Consider the following 16,151-nt stretch of genomic DNA (forward strand, 5'->3'; position numbering starts at 1 on the left):
TTTACTTCCCCGTGAGTAGGATTTCAGTTTCCCAAACCTGAGGTGATCTGTCAGCTGGAGAACTGGGTTGAGCCACGGATCCTGGATCTCCCGGGAGCTGGGCCTAGGAAGGCCCCCAGGAGCACTTGCCCGGATGGGTGAGGAAGAGACACAGGCAAGTGGAATCCTGAGGAGCAAGGGAATTCGTGGCACGGAAGCCCCTTCTGCGTGCCAGGGATCGAGCCAGATGTGTCTTCTGTCATCCCACTTGGCAGCCCTGTGGCCCTGTGAAGGGGGTCACATGATCATCCTTTTTCCAGACCAGGAAGCTAAGTGACTGTGGCTTGTCTCATACTGTTAAGGGGTGGACAGTGGGATCTGAGTTAAGTGTGCAGCTCCCCTCCCTCTGCTGTAGGATAGGGGCTCCTCTCACGCCACCATGGATGCTCCTTTAGTCCACCCTCTGCTCCTCTCCCCTCTAGACTACCTCTTACTCTCTTGCTTTCATTTTGTCTTTCAAAGTCCCTTGTATTTTTTGATCTATCTCCCTTTTCTTATGTACTGGGTCCTGACTGCTCCTGCTACCCTTTCTCACCTCCCTCTGCTCCTAGCTCTCCCCTTTGCCTCCGTTGACATTTTGGGCTGGGTGATTCTTTGCAGGGGGCTGATCTGTGCCCTGTGGACTGGTTCGCACCATCCTGGTCATGCTCACCCCTAGCTGACACCCATTCTCTAGTCCACTGGCTTTTGTACCTGTGTCTTCTGCTCCCTTTCTGTTCTATCCTTTACCCACCAGAAAGCAGCCCTGAAGCACTTCTATCTTGAACATTTAGCCCCAAACTATGAGAGAATAAACATTGTTTAGGCCCAGTCTGTGGTATTTTGTTATGGCGACACGAGCATACTGACATCCTTAACGATCCAGGGCTCTCATTAATTTACTGTGCACGCACTTTGCATGATAAGCTTCCAACAAAACCCACAGATAGTGTTTGTTTTGGTCTGAATGTGGGTGTCCCTCCCAAATGCCCATGCTGGAACCTACCAGTGTGTTAGTAGAGGTCCCATAATAAAAAGCACTCAGATCTATACTGTGTAACAGGAGGGCACTTTAGAAAGTCTGAGATAAAATGGCATTAAAAGTTCATCTTGATGCTAAAAAGTTTTGAAATTCATGCAAATCTTTTCATACTACATCTTTTCCATGAACTTTCTCAAGAACCCTTGTATGCCATCAGATCACCTGAGTGTCAGTTTCTTCCTCTGTAAATAGAGATGGCTTAGGTTCCTACTTACCTCAGAGGGTTGCCTGGCAATCAAATAGAGAAATGTAGATGTCCTCAATGAGCAGTGTTGTAACAGCAGTGAACACTCAACACTGAACCCTGGGAGCCTCGTCGTCAAGTGTTCTCTTGTGGAAAGCCTCCAAGGCTGGAGTACTTCTGCAAGTCCCCCCACAGTAAGAAACTTCCACCAAACACCCCCACTTTAGGCTGTTTAGTACACAAGAAGCCAACACACACACACATACACACCAATTCAGTGACTAGTTTAGTGATGACTTTTTCAGAAACCAAAAGTTGGGGCCAGTGTTGTGGTTAAAATGCCACCTGTGATGCCGGAATCCCATACTGGAGTGCTGGTTGAGTCCTGGCTGCTCTGATTCTGACCCAGCTCCCTGCTAATGTGCCTGGGAATGCAGCAGCAGATGGCCCAAGTGAGTGGATCCCTGACACCTACATGGGAGACTTGGGAGTTTCTGGCTCCTGAATTTAGCCTGACCCAGACCTGGCTACTGAGCCCATCTGGGGCATGAACCAATAGATGGAAGCTCTCTCTACATCTCCATTACTCTGCCTTTCAAATAAATAAATATTATTATTTAAAGATTTATTTATTTATTTGAGAGGCAGAGTTAGAGGGAGAGGGGATGGTTCACACCCCAAGTAGCCACCAAAGGCCAGAGCTGGGCTGATCCGAAGCTAAGAGCCAGGTCTCCCACCTGGGTGCAGGGGTCAAGCACTTGGGCCATCTTCCACTGCTTTCCAAGGCCATCAGCAGAGAGCTGGACCGGAAGTGGAGCAGCCAGGACTTGAACTGGCACCCATAGGGGATGCTGGTGCTGCAGGTGGAGGCTTAACTTACTAGGCCACAGCACCAGCCCCAATAAATCTTAAAAAAGTTCTCAGTAAATGACCTTATTTAAGCAGTGAAAGGGTTATAGTGACAGAAACTAAATGTGTGTGCTTTTCTTGTTCTAAGAGACCAAACTTATAAAACAACCCATGGGGCAGGCACTGTGGCATACACAGTAGGTTAAACCACCACCTGCAATGCTGGCATCCCATGTGGGTGCTGGTTCAAGTCCCAGCTGCTCCACTTCCAATCCAGCTCCCTGCTAATGCACTTGCAAAAGCAGTGGAGGATGACCAAGTGCGCGGGCCCCTGCTACCCATGTGGGAGACCCGAAAGAAGCTCCTGGCTCTGGCCTGGCCCTGCCCCAGCTGTTGAGGCCATTTGGGAAGTGACCCAGTGGATGGAGACCTCTCTGACTCTCTCTCTCTCTCTCTGTAACTCTGCCTTTCAAATAAATAAAAGGGGAAAAAAAAAAAAAAAAAAAAAAAAAAAAACAGGAACCTTAAGACTCCTAAAACAGGAAGGAGGGATCTGCAAAATTAATTTTTTTTTTGACAGGCAGAGTGGACAGTGAGAGAGAGAGACAGAGAGAAAGGTCTTCCTTTGCTGTTGGTTCACCCTCCAATGGCCGCCACGCTGCGGCCGGTGCACCGCACTGATCCGATGGCAGGAGCCAGGTGCTTATCCTGGTCTCCCATGGGGTGCAAGGCCCAAGCACTTGGGCCATCCTCCACTGCACTCCCTGGCCACAGCAGAGAGCTGGCCTGGAAGAGGGGCAACCGGGACAGAATCCGGTGCCCCGACCGGGACTAGAACCCGGTGCGCTGGCGCCGCTAGGCGGAGGATTAGCCTGTTGAGCCACGGCGCCGGCCCCAAAATTAATTTTTTAACAAGTCAAATAGAGAGTGCTTCTTCTCTGTGCTCAGATGTACCAGGTGTTTTGAGGATTACAATGTAGTGCAAACCCTCTCCAACAAATGGGTAGAGAAATTATTATAAATGACTACAATTCTTAGGAAAACAATTGAAGTGGGTAAGATTTGGTCCAAAGAAGAGGCAGGAAGTGTGAAGATGACACGGACAGATTCTGTCACGTTAGCCTTTGCTCTTTTCCTCATAAGTCGCCGTGTCATCTTTTAGGGAACTCTCCCCTCATTCCTGTGTGAAATGCTATAAAGTATGTACTGAGACCCAGGTCAGACCGAGCCTGTTTTGTGTGGGATTCCCAAGGCAACACGGTCCACGGTTTTCTGAAATACTTCAAATGCCACCGAATGGAGTTTCTGGACATGAAACAAACAAAACAGGGCATGCAGAAGCATATCAAAATGACGAGACTTTATTTTGATGGATTCTTTGGTGCCGGATGAGGTGTGTACTTTGTCGAAAGCTGTCCCCACAGTCAAGACATTTATAAGGTTTCTCTCCTGTGTGAGTTCTCTGGTGTTTAATGAGCGTCGCACTCTGACTGAAGCTTTTCCCACACACAGAACATCCATAAGGCTTCTCCCCGGTGTGGATTCTCTGATGTTTAAAGAGGTCAGAGCGCTGTTTGAAGCCCTTCTGACATTCTTCACATTTGTAGGGTCTCTCTCCTTTGTGCAGCCTCTGATGTCTAAAAAGGCTGGAAACGTGGCCCGTTTCCCCACACTCCTCGCATTTATAGTACCTCTCTCCTGTGTGAGTTCTTTGATGGCGATTTAGATGTGAACTCTGTCTGAAGCACTCCCCACATTTCAGACATGTGTACGGCTTCTCACCTGTGTGTGTCCTCTGGTGCTTAATCAGAGCAGCACTCTGACTGAAGCTCTTCCCGCATGCCTGGCACTCATAGGGCTTCTCCCCCGTGTGGATTCTCTGGTGTTTAAGGAGGTCAGAGCGCTGTTTGAAGCTCTTCTCACAGTTATCACACTTGTAAGGTCTTTCTTCACGGAACTGTCTCTGGGCTTCAAACAGGTCAGAACTACGGAACTGCTCTCCACTGTCCACAGCGTGGCGACTCCCCATATGTAAACACTGTCTGCACTTGCACCCGTGTTCATGACCGTCAGCAGGCCTCTCTGCTGTCCGGATGTGCGGACAAAGGACACAGCTGGGACTTCTGTTGTCAAGTCCATTACTCTCAGAGTCTCTGTCTTCTGTGGCTCCATTCTGGCTGAGCTGGGAGGTGCTGGTGAGTCCCTGCTCTTCGGGAGGATTTTCAAGTTTCAGTGAGGACGGACATCTTGAATGCTTCTGTCCCCTGTCGCCCTGGGTAGCACCACCCTCAGCAGACGGGCAGGCCATTCCCTGGGACACCTCTGGAAGCTGCCCCTGTGGCTCTACTTCTGACATTTCTCGCTTTGGAATCAACTCTTTGGTCTCAGCTCTGGTCTCCAAACCTGAAACATTAAAATAAAAATGGCTGCCATTTTATCCCCACGTCAGAGTGGACGAAGCAAGAGCTAGCAGAGAAACAACCCCCCAAAACCTTTTAAAAGTATTCTCCATTAAACCACTCTTGAAGTGAAATTATTTTAATTAACCTGTCAGATGTATTCACATTTACCAGTGCAAACTCACTTTTTTTCCTTTTAGACTCGTGCCTATGCCCACCAACCCATCCCCTCTTCCCCTGCCCCACTTGGCTGCTGTCTAAGTCCCTGTGGTAGGAGAGGTACATTTATTTGCATTTGGAGGGGCTGTCAGGGAGAGCAGTGCAGCCGTTAGCCCTGCAGGAAGGATGGTTCAGCCAGAGAAATCCTCGTCACGTGATGAGTTACAGCAGTAGATACAGCTGCTGCCTGCAGTGTCTGAAGGCAGGGTCTGCGTGGAACACAGCCTGGGACTGCTGCAAGTCCATCAAGGAACAAGGAAGGCATTAGACAAACTGGAATTTTTACAGTTGACTCTCCAGGAAGGCTGAACTGGCTATATTCTGGAGCAGGGACATCAGGCACAGCTGAGAACAGGAAACAGAGGAATCAAGTAAAAATGGACACACAATTGGGAGAAGCTTCCCACACTTCCTTCTGTGCAGGGCCTGATTTGTTAGCTCCAGGCCGAGAGGACAGGGATTTTTATGTCCGTGTGCAGACTTCACTCACAGTTCTATCCCCAGCACTTATAGAAGCTAAATGCTTATTACAGCTTATCATGCAAACTCCATAAATATTTGTTGGCTGAATCTACAGTAACATTTTGGCCCCGGCCAAAAGACTGAGAAACCCTTGGAGGAAGGGGATTCTCAAGGAAAACAGCACCTGATGACCAACCCCATAGTGAAGAACACAGTCAACACGTTCCAACCCGTTCTGGAAGAATTTCTGTGTTTTTTGTTTTGTTTTGTTTTGACAGGCAGAGTGGACAGTGAGAGAGAGAGACAGAGAGAAAGGTCTTCCTTTGCCGTTGGTTCACCCTCCAATGGCCGCCGCGGCTGGCGCACCGCGCTGATCCGAAGGCAGGAGCCAGGAGCCAGGTGCTTCTCCTGGTCTCCCATGGGGTGCAGGGCCCAAGCACTTGGGCCATCCTCCACTGCACTCCCGGGCCACAGCAGAGAGCTGGCCTGGAAGAGGGGCAACCGGGACAGAATCCGGCGCCCCGACCGGGACTGGAACCCGGTGTGCTGGCGCCGCAAGGCGGAGGATTAGCCTAGTGAGCCGCGGCGCTGGCCCTCTGGAAGAATTTCTGGACCGAATTCTTATGTCTGACTATTAGCTACAAATGGAAAATGAAAGGTTACCAACATTTCAAGAAATCCTCTAATACACATGCTGGTGGAGCACGTCCCACTCGAAATAAAAGACAATTTGATAACCTAAAATCAATATTCTCAGGTAAGTAAGATACTACATCTAGGACGCAGGAGACTGCAAGAGAGCTAGATCATCAATCCATCAGTTCTAGCACTCGACTAAAAGAAATTCCTGAAAAGGAACAGAAAAAACTGCAATAAAAATAAATATAAATAAAAGAATACTATTAAATATTTCTCACAATTCAGACATCAACATCTATATTGGAAAGACTAACTACACAGAACAATGAGTAATTTGAAAGAATTCATATCAAGTCACACATACTGTGGAATTTCATTCTACCAGGAATACAGAAAAGATCCTAAAAGTCTCTGCACACAACAAAGAGATCACACTCTGCTCTGTCTTTTAGGTGACCGTCAGGTGTGGCCCCAAGAGAAGACACAAGAAAGTATCAGGAAAGCAAGGTTTATACTCTCAGCTAGATACTGGAGACAGGAGGCACGCCATGCCACACAGGATCAAGGGCACAGCCTAAGCCATGACCTTCATGGGAGTGTTCATAAGAAGGCATGGCAGGAGGGTCAACAGGTTAGGACTGGCTAATGTGAATAATTTCACTGGGCTCTAAGCCACGGGTGTGGTCCCTAGTCATCTGGCATTTGGCCTTGGGATGATGGAGGCTGAGAAACAATGCTTCCTGGGTATACAGGATGACAGAGGAGGCTGGGCTCTGGATTGTCTGTTTGTGCAGCAAAGCCTGGACCCTCTGCTGCTTCTGAGAACTGGCAAGTCCTGAGAGGGGCAGTTTCTCCCAGCCAGAAGTTTTTGTTAAAACATTATATACAGGGGCTAGTGCTGTGGTATAGCAGGTGGAGCCACCGCCTGCAGTGCTGGCATCCCATATGGCTGCCGGTTCAAGTCCCAGCTGCTCCACTTCTGATCCAGCTCTCTACTGTGGCCTGGGAAAGCAGTAGAAGATGGCCCAAGTCCTTGGGCCCCTGCACTCATGTGGGAGACCCGGAAGAAGCTCCTGGCTCCTGGCTTTGGATTGGTGCAGCTCCAGCCGTTGCAGCCAATTGGGGAGTGAACCAGCGGATGGAAGACCTTTCTCTAACTCTGACTTTCAGAAAAATAAAACAAATCTTAAAAACAAAACAAACAAACAAACAAACAAAAAAAAAAACAAAAAAAACCACCACACATTATATAGAAAAAATATTGCATGCAGCAAGGATAAAATACCACTAGGCATCAGATTTCTCAATAGCAGCATGCTAAACTAGCTAGAAATGTACTGCCTCTACATCATTTCTATGGCCTAATGAAGATGCCTGCATCTCACGTCACAGCGCTTAGGTTTGAAACCTGGCTCTAGGTCAACTCGTGCTAATACAGATCTTAAAGGCAGCAGTGATGGCTCAAGTGATTAGGTTTCTGCCACCCATGGGGAGATCTGGACTGTGTTCCTGGCTCCATCCTGGCCTACCCCTAGTCATCCAGGCATTAGGGGAGTGAACCTCAGGATGGGATGGAGCTCTCTGCTACTCAGACAAAAACACTTAACCTGCAGCATTTAACCTAGAAGGATGCAAATGTGAGACAGAAATAAAGACATTTTCAGACATGCAAAATTTCAAAAGATTTAGCTCCCAAGTATATATTCTCTGGAAGATATGTCTCCCACAGGGGTGCAGGGGCCCAAGGACTTGGGCCATCTTCTACTGCTTTCCCAGGCCATAGCAGAGAGCTGGATCGGAAGTGGAGCACTGGGACTTGAACCGGCAGCCATATGGGATGCCAGTACCGCAGGTGGAGGCTTAGCCCACTATGCCACAGGGTCAGCTCCGAAATTTAAATTCTAATAACAAAAGAGAAGCCAACTAAATAACCAATAAAGGAACAACGTACTTGTACCAAACACATAAAGAACTGCCATAAAGTCATTTAAAAAAAGATAATGGAATAAATGGGGAAAGACCAGAGACGTGAACAGACAAGTGGAAGGAAGCCATCAGCCAATAACAACAAATGTAGATGAGAAAGTGGAAAAAGAAAAATTGCCGTATACTGCTGGATAGTAAGATGGGCATACATCTCGAAGTGTATCTCTTCAGAAACTCCTACATTAGAATACCAGGAAACTGACAAGAATGATTGGTCAAGGTATAGTAATGGTGAAAAACTATGTGCCTAAATGCCCACTGAGAGAATGGATGGAATTCTGAGTATTCATATGGTCAAATGCACTGGTGGTTATACAGATCTCCATGTGTCAACACGGACATATCTCAAACTTGTGATTGTGAGTAAAAAGAATCACAGTGAAGACAAATCGTTTGTGGGGAGCAATCCGGACTAGACTAAGTTACTCGAATTAGGACTTATTCTATGCATCTGCTCTCCCACAATATGGCGCTGGGAGAGAAGTAAACAGCTTCCGCACAGCTGCCTCCAGTTCAACTAATAAATTGTAGGACTTGCTCCTGATTGGAGAGCAGCGTACTCGGCGTGTGGGCAGCCGAGTTGGGATTGGCGGAGGAGGACTATAAAGGAGGAGAGAGACGGCATGCACGAGGAACATCTATGGGGAACATCTAAGGGAACCCGTGCAGCCCCCGAGAAGAGCCGGCCGGCGGTGTGCCGCTCCCCTGCGGAAGTGGGGAATGTGGCCAGGGGGAACTGCCCTTCCACGGAGGTGGAAGGGATAGTAGCCAACCCGGGAAGAACCAGCAGCAAACCCGGGGAGGGCCGAGCGGACAGAAAGAACAGCGCAGGGTCCTGTGTCGTTCCTCCATGAAGAGGGGGAGCGACATAATGGTGCCGTGACTCGGATAGGAAACCTGACTCGGATAGGAAACCTAGGGCGGATAGGAAACTTAGGAGGGAAGAAATGACTCGGATTAGGAAACCTAGGTCGGATAGCAAACTTAAGAGGGAAGAAACGGGAAGAATTGGGAAAATACCGGAGAGAGAGACTAGCAAACAGCCTAGGGAAAAGCCGGACGAAAAAGGAGCCGGAAGAAGCTATTGAAAGCCTAGGCATAGATTCGGATACGGACTACGGGGGGAAGCTGGGAGAAATCTCTAAGGTCGAAAGCGAAAGTGAAGGCTAGAACAAACAGACTCAGAAGCGGACTGTGGGGAGAGGCCAGGAGAAATGAGGGAGGAATATTGTTGGAAGAAAGCTTGGGGAAACATACCGGGTAGAGAAAACTGTTAGGGAAATTGAAGCCGCGGGGGGCAGGCCGAGGCGGAAACGGAAGCCACTTTGGGGTTCTCAAGTTAGCCCGGGAATAGGGGGCGAAAAGTTGAAACCAGAAGCTGAGACGTAAGCCAGATTGGGATCCGTCTGATTAGCCCGGGGAGCAAAGGACGGGAAGCCAAACCGTGGGGCGGAGACGTACGCTGGGTTGAATTCGCCAGGCTAGCCCGGGGAACTTAGATTGAATGCTAATGGCGGAGACGCAAGCTACGCTGTGTTACTCGCGGAAGCCGCCGCGTGCAGAGAGAGCACGGGGCGTGAATAGATAGGGAACGGGGCTGGCGTAGGCCGTGGTTCAGACGCGAAAGGGTTAAGCGTGGAGACCGCGGAGCGCGCGAAGCCGAGCCGCGCAAAGCCGGGAAGCTGCGCAGATGAGAGAGGCGCGCGGGCTGAAGCGGCGCAGAGCCGGGAACCCGCCGGCGGGGCGAGGTGCCGGAAAGCCGCAGGGATAAGAGAAACAGAAGTTTAGAAGTAAAGTGAGAAAAATAGGAATGCTGGAAGATAGAAGTAAAATGGGAGAAATAGGAATGCCCGGAGATAGAGAAATAGAGAAATAAAAAGGCCTCCCTACAACACTGCAATGTGAGACCTTGGATTCGGTCTGCCTAATCAAGTGAGGCGATGAGCACCTGCGGGCAGCTAGCAGCTTATGCGCCGCAGGTCACCGAAGACAGGCACGAATTAACATCAGTAAGGCTTCCCCACAATACAACAATATTAAGCTTGGATTCGGTCTGCCTGATTTAAGGCGGTAAGCGCCAGCAAGCAGCTCGACCAGAGTATGAGCTGCAGGTCACCGAAGATAGGCACGAACCAACACTAATAAGTCTCCCCCACAATAAGGCAATGAGAAGGCTTGGATTCGGTTTGCCTGATAGGTCTTGTAAGTCCCCTGCAGGCAGAGCAGAGCATGCGCTGCAGGGCACCGAACACAGGCACGCATCAGCGCCTAAAAACCTCCTCACAACATGGCGAAGAGAGGACCCGGATTCGGTTTTCCTGATTGATAGGACTTGTAAGAGCCTGTGGCAACTCTAGCAAGTAGAGCAGAGTGTGTGCTGCGGGACACCGAAGACAGGCGCGTATCAACGCCAAAAATAAAAAGAAAGGGGGATCTGTGGGGAGCAATCCGGACTAGACTAAGTTACTCGAATTAGGACTTATTCTATGCATCTGCTCTCCCACAATATGGCGCTGGGAGAGAAGTAAACAGCTTCCGCACAGCTGCCTCCAGTTCAACTAATAAATTGTAGGACTTGCTCCTGATTGGAGAGCAGCGTACTCGGCGTGTGGGCAGCCGAGTTGGGATTGGCGGAGGAGGACTATAAAGGAGGAGAGAGACGGCATGCACGAGGAACATCTATGGGGAACATCTAAGGGAACCCGTGCAGCCCCCGAGAAGAGCCGGCCGGCGGTGTGCCGCTCCCCTGCGGAAGTGGGGAATGTGGCCAGGGGGAACTGCCCTTCCACGGAGGTGGAAGGGATAGTAGCCAACCCGGGAAGAACCAGCAGCAAACCCGGGGAGGGCCGAGCGGACAGAAAGAACAGCGCAGGGTCCTGTGTCGTTCCTCCATGAAGAGGGGGAGCGACAATCGTTTGTGGCCACAAAAGATGTAGATGTAGAAATATAAAATATGCATGGAAATGATAAATACCAGGATACTGGATACTGATTTTCTCTGGAGAAGCAGAGAGGGGAACAGCTTCTGGGAGGGTATGGGTGACTTCCTCTACACCTGTAACATATTATTTCTCAAGGGCCAGATATTAAGATCTGAAAAACCTTGGTGGCACTCAAATGTCCATTATCTTTTTTTTTTTTTCCTGTATATATGAAACACTAAAAATGAACCAAAATCAAAAGTTTCATCTAACCCCTAGCAAAAAGAACAGAAAAGTCCTGCCTGGGTCACAAAAGAAACTCTAGGGTGCTCAGCCCCCACCTGTGAGTTTGATAGTGAACCCCGCCCTTCACAGACCACACCCCCTGAGAAGGGGCAGAGTAACAGCACTCACCAGCTGGGATGGTGCCCCCGTAGACCTCCCGTGCACTGTCCTTGCACAAGTCCCTCCGGGCTGGGTCCACGCGCTCCCACTGCTCCCAGGTCAGAGAAGCAGCCACATCCTCGAATGTCACCGACTCCTGGAACAACACGAGATCCCTACTAAGAACCTGCTGTCCAGGAGCAGGATTCTAGTTCTGATGATGATCATCACCCAAGCATGAGGGTGGAAACCAAGAGGAACCCAGCCTGAATCTCACTGCTGATTCTCTTAGACTCTTCCCAGCAAATAGCACGGTCTTAGGGTTAAGCGCAGACTCTGCAACCAGTTGCTTGGAGCTGAATTCTAGTTCTCCACGTACTGACCACAGGACCCTAAATAAGTTGAAAAAAGTCTTCTAGGTTATTCTGATACCTTGCCTTTTCCTTCCTAGGCCCACCTCTTTTTTTTTTTTTTTTTTTTTTAAGATTTATTTATTTATTTGAAAGGAAGCAGAAGCAGAGAGAGGATCTTCCATCCGCTGGTTCACACCCCAAATGGCCACAATGGCTGCAGCTGAGCCATCCAAAGCCAGCAGCCAGGAACTTCTTTCGGGTCTCCATGTGAGTGCAGGGGCCCAAGGGCTTGAGCCATCCTCCACTGCTTTCCCAGGCACATTAGCAGGGAGCTGGAAGCGGAGCAACCAGGACTTGACCCAGCGCCCATATGGGATGAGGCACTGCAGACAGCGGCTTTTACCTGCTCTGCCACAGCACCGGCCCCTGGCTCACCTCCTTTAACAAAGTCAGAACTTTTCAGAGGAAATGAAGGACGGCCTTTATACCCTTCAGCAAATCTTCTGCAGGTATTCCTTCTTGCCACAGGGCTTTTAATAACACTGGCCCGCCATTAGCCTGCAATTACACTAAAGGAAGTTTCCGGAAAGAAGACACACTATTACAAATTAAGTGTAGATCCAGATGTGTGACTTGAGGAGTTGAACCAGTGACCTTACCTCTGCACATGGAAGCAAGGAAGCTGACCCAAAGTTTTCGGCAGGGACAAGACTGTGTCCACTCTACCACAGACACAAATGCTGGATGAGAATTTCCAGAATTCTATGTCTTAGATCACTGGTTCTCAACTGGGGGCGCTTTTGCATCCCAAGGGACATCTGGCCACCCTGGGGCCGGTTTTAGCGGTGGTGGCCGCTGGTCAATGCACCTAGTGGGCGGAGGCCAGGAACGCTGCTGAGTGATCCTAAAACCCACAGGACAGCTCCCCTTAACAAGCAAGTACTGCCCGCGACGTCCACTGTGCTGGACACTGAAACTCTGCCTTCAAGCACGGCCAAAATATGACTTTTTTTTTTTTTTTTTTTTTGGTCTGGCAAATGAAATCTCCTTTTGCTGAAAGCTCATTGCCACTGTGCTACAAACCTGTCACGGAACACCAAGCAGTGTTTGCAGACTGAAAAATAAAAATTATCAATGTGGAAGACGAGAGGCTGCCGAAACCTTAACAAGCCACCAAGGGGTCCTCACGCCCACAGTGCTGGGGGGGACCGCTGTTCTAGCCTAAGCGGCTGAAGGTCAGAACCAAGGCTGCATCCTGGCCTCTACCACAACGAGAGGGTGTAATCCGAGGTGGGTTTTCTGCTCAGTTAATTGTCCGCTGTTTCCTGCACGTCCCGGAGTCACGACACAGAACAGAGGGCAGACAGGACGCGCAGCCTGGAAGAGGCCGCTCGCCGCTCACCTGCGGTGAGGCCCCGTCCAGCGCGCTCTGAAGGGCCCGCACCGCGGCCGCAGCCTCCTCCCCGCTCTCCGGGCAGTGCTCCCGCACCCAGGCCTGCAGCTCCTCGGGCAGCATGGTCAGGAACTGCTCCAGCACCAGCAGCTCCAGGATCTGCTCCTTGGAGTGCAGCTCGGGCCGCAGCCAGCGGCGACAGAGCTCCCGGAGCCGCCTCAGCGCCTCTTCGGGGCCGGCCACTTCCTGGTAACTCAGCTGCCTGAAATGCTGCCGGGACGTCTCCGGGTCCGGCCAGGCCCCTGGCGGCTCGGGTTCCCGCCCTCCGGCTGGGTCTTCCTCCACTTTCACTATCACCAGCTCCTCGCGCAGGGGCGGCCCCGCGGCCCCGGACCTCCCGGCCACCCGAGCCTCTGGGCGGCAGCGCTCCGGCTCAGCTCGCGCCGGCATGCGCGGACTTTCCCAGAGCCTCGGCTTCAGGCAAGAGGAGATCAAGCCCCAGGAGCTCATCGGCCTTCCGGTCCTAAACACCGGACCCCTGCGGGAACAGCCCCCGCGCCTTCACGCCCTCCGAACCGCAAACACGGCGCTCACAGCCCGCTCAGACCCTGGACAGAAACAAATCCACCCCCGGAAGGAAGTGCGTCACCCACTCCCTGCTGGACACTCCCCGGCATTTCCGGGGCCGTTCTAGGCATCCCGGAGGAATGAGATGCGACTCGGTGGTTTCCGGCTCCGGTCGCACCTGGGACCGCAGGTTCCCCAGTGGCCGCGTCTTGCAGCGCAGAAAAATAACGGGCCTGGGAGGTGGTGGCCGACTGCCGGCGAAGGCAATTACGGGGTTGGGAGAGAGAAAACATTTTAAAATTCATTGCCGTGTAAGTCAGATGTCATCGCCTCCGATCCTAAGACGAGGACAACTGAGCCTGGAGAAAGGAGACTTGTCGTGCGGCTGGGGATCCGGTGGACGGACCAGCATCCTCATGTCAAACCTCAACACCCAGAGCTTTCCACTGCTGCGGTGTTCACTAACTGCAATTGCTTTTCGCCTCAAAGGGCCTCGTTCGGTCTCTCTCATTCATTGAAGAAGCGCACTGGACCGCCCGCTGCGCTTCCGCTCCCAGAAAGGCAGCAGGTGGAATTTGGTGACTTGCTGGTACAGCACCTGCAGTGCCGGCAGCCCATACGGGCGCCAGTTCCTGTCGCGGCTGCTCCACTTCCCATCCAGCTCCCTGCTATGGCCTGGGAAAGCAGCGGAAGATGGCCCACGTGCTTGGGCCCCTGCACCCGCGCGTGGGAGACCTCGATGACGCTCCTGACTCCGGGCTTCAGCGGCTTTTCCCTGCTTGCTTCATCTGGCCCCAAATTTCCTCTTTATACTCATATTGATATTGATCTAATGGATTAGGAAACACCATAATGACCTCAGTTTAACTTGGTAAAGACCTTTTCTCCAAGTAAGCTCACCTTCTGAGTTATCTGAGTTAACTGGGGCCTGAGACTTCAATATAAGAATTCTTGGGAAGCATAAGTCAATCTGCAACATATGCACTATATAGATCTGTAATATGAACTTATGAGAAGGATTTAGGCTCTAAAGGGCCAAGTGAAAGGTGATATTCAGGATAAAGGGAGAAACAATTGAGAGCGGCTAGCAGGTTTGGTTTTTTGTTTTTTGTTTTTTGTTTTTTTAAGATTTATTTATTTGGCCAGTGCCGTGGCACACTAGGCTAATCCTCCGCCTTGCGGCACCAGCACACTGGGTTCTAGTCCCGGTCGGGGCGCCGGATTCTGTCCCGGTTGTCCCTCTTCCAGGCCAGCTCTCTGCTGTGGCCTGGGAGTGCAGTGGAGGATGGCCCAAGTGCTTGGGCCCTGCACCCCATGGGAGACCAGGAGAAGCACCTGGCTCCTGCCATCGGATCAGCGCAGTGCGCCGGCCGTGGTGGCCACTGGAGGGTGAACCAACGGCAAAGGAAGACCTTTCTCTCTGTCTCTCTCACTGTCCACTCTGCCTGTCCAAAAAAAAAAAAAAAAAAAAAGTATTTATTTATTTGAGAGAGAGAGAGCGAGTGAGCGAGCCATCTTCTGCCGCCACTTTCCTAAGAGCATGAACAGGGAGCTGGATCTGACTTGAACGGGTATTCATGTGGGATACTGGAGTTGTAGGCGGTGGCTCAACCCACTGTGCCACATGCTGGGCCCAGTAATTTTCTCTCCTGTGCTCACAGAAAGACTTCCAGCCTTCTCTACCTTCTGCCTCACAGAGCCTTTGCCTTCTGGATAGTACGATTCATAATGAAAGCCAACATTTACTTACCACTTATTATGTGCCAAACTCTGAAGAGGTATGTCTCAGTTCTCACAACAACTGTCTGGGTTAATGCTATTACCTGAGAACCAGAAAAAATAAGGGATGTGCCCAACATTTACATAGCTCGTAGGGCAGGATGGCAAAACCTAACTCCCCATCTAGCTCTCCCACATGGGTGGCAGGGGCCCAGGTGTTCAGACTACCTTCTGCTTGTCCCAGACCCATTAAGAGGGAGCTGGATCAGAAGTGGAGCAGCTGGGATTCGAACTGGAGTTCGTATGGGATGCCAGTGATACAGACAGCAGTTTAACCTGCTGCGCCACAATGGTGGCCCCATGTCAAAACGCTGGCCCCAATCCTTAACTTAGAAATAAATTAGAGATTTATTTTAACAAAACTTTGAGTGATGTAGTATTAAGAGCCCTGGATTAGCAGTCAAAAGATCTAGACTTTATTTCAACAAAATGTTGAGATATAACTTTACAGAAGTCATTTAAGGATTATGAGATTTATTTTTCTGGTATCTAAAACAGGGATAAAATAGAGCCAAAAATCTATTTCAAACATTGCTAGATTGTTTTATTAAAAGATTTGTTTTATTTATTTGGAAGAGTTGTAACTCTTCCTCTCTGTAGAGAGCGAGGGAGAGACAGAAAGAGAGGGAACAATTTACCACCTGCTGTTTCACTCCCCAGATGGCTGCAATGGCCAGCACGAGGCCAGGCCAAAGGCAGGAGCCAGGAGCTAGGAGCTTTATCTGGGTCTCCCACATGGGTAACAGGGGCCCAAACACTTGTGCCATCTTCTGTTGCTTTTCCCAGGCCATTAGCAGGGAGCTGGATGGGAAGTAAAGCCGCGGAGACAAAACCCAGAGCCCATATTAATTTGCTTTGCCACAGTGCCAGACCCCATTGCTGGGTAACAGATCACACAAAAGCTCTTTTGAGAAGGGAAGTTGTCATTGTCTGTCTTGGTTACTCTTGGATACTCA

The 16,151-nt window shown here is 50.4% G+C and overlaps 1 protein-coding gene across 1 annotated transcript; it reads right to left on the minus strand.

Moving 5' to 3' along the window:
- Positions 1–3,433: 3,433 nt before the first annotated feature.
- On the minus strand, positions 3,434–13,485 carry ZNF394 (zinc finger protein 394). The gene is made up of 3 exons (XM_002721884.6): positions 12,859–13,485; positions 11,134–11,260; positions 3,434–4,496 (listed from the first exon to the last, which is right to left on the minus strand). The coding sequence occupies exons 1-3, from the start codon at positions 13,357–13,359 to the stop codon at positions 3,439–3,441; spliced, it is 1,686 nt and encodes a 561-aa protein (XP_002721930.3). The 5' UTR covers positions 13,360–13,485; the 3' UTR covers positions 3,434–3,438.
- Positions 13,486–16,151: the final 2,666 nt, after the last annotated feature.

Source organism: Oryctolagus cuniculus, chromosome 19 (assembly GCF_051225735.1).
Source record: "Oryctolagus cuniculus isolate XC-2025 breed Fujian yellow rabbit chromosome 19, ASM5122573v1, whole genome shotgun sequence".
Taxonomy (NCBI): domain Eukaryota; kingdom Metazoa; phylum Chordata; class Mammalia; order Lagomorpha; family Leporidae; genus Oryctolagus; species Oryctolagus cuniculus.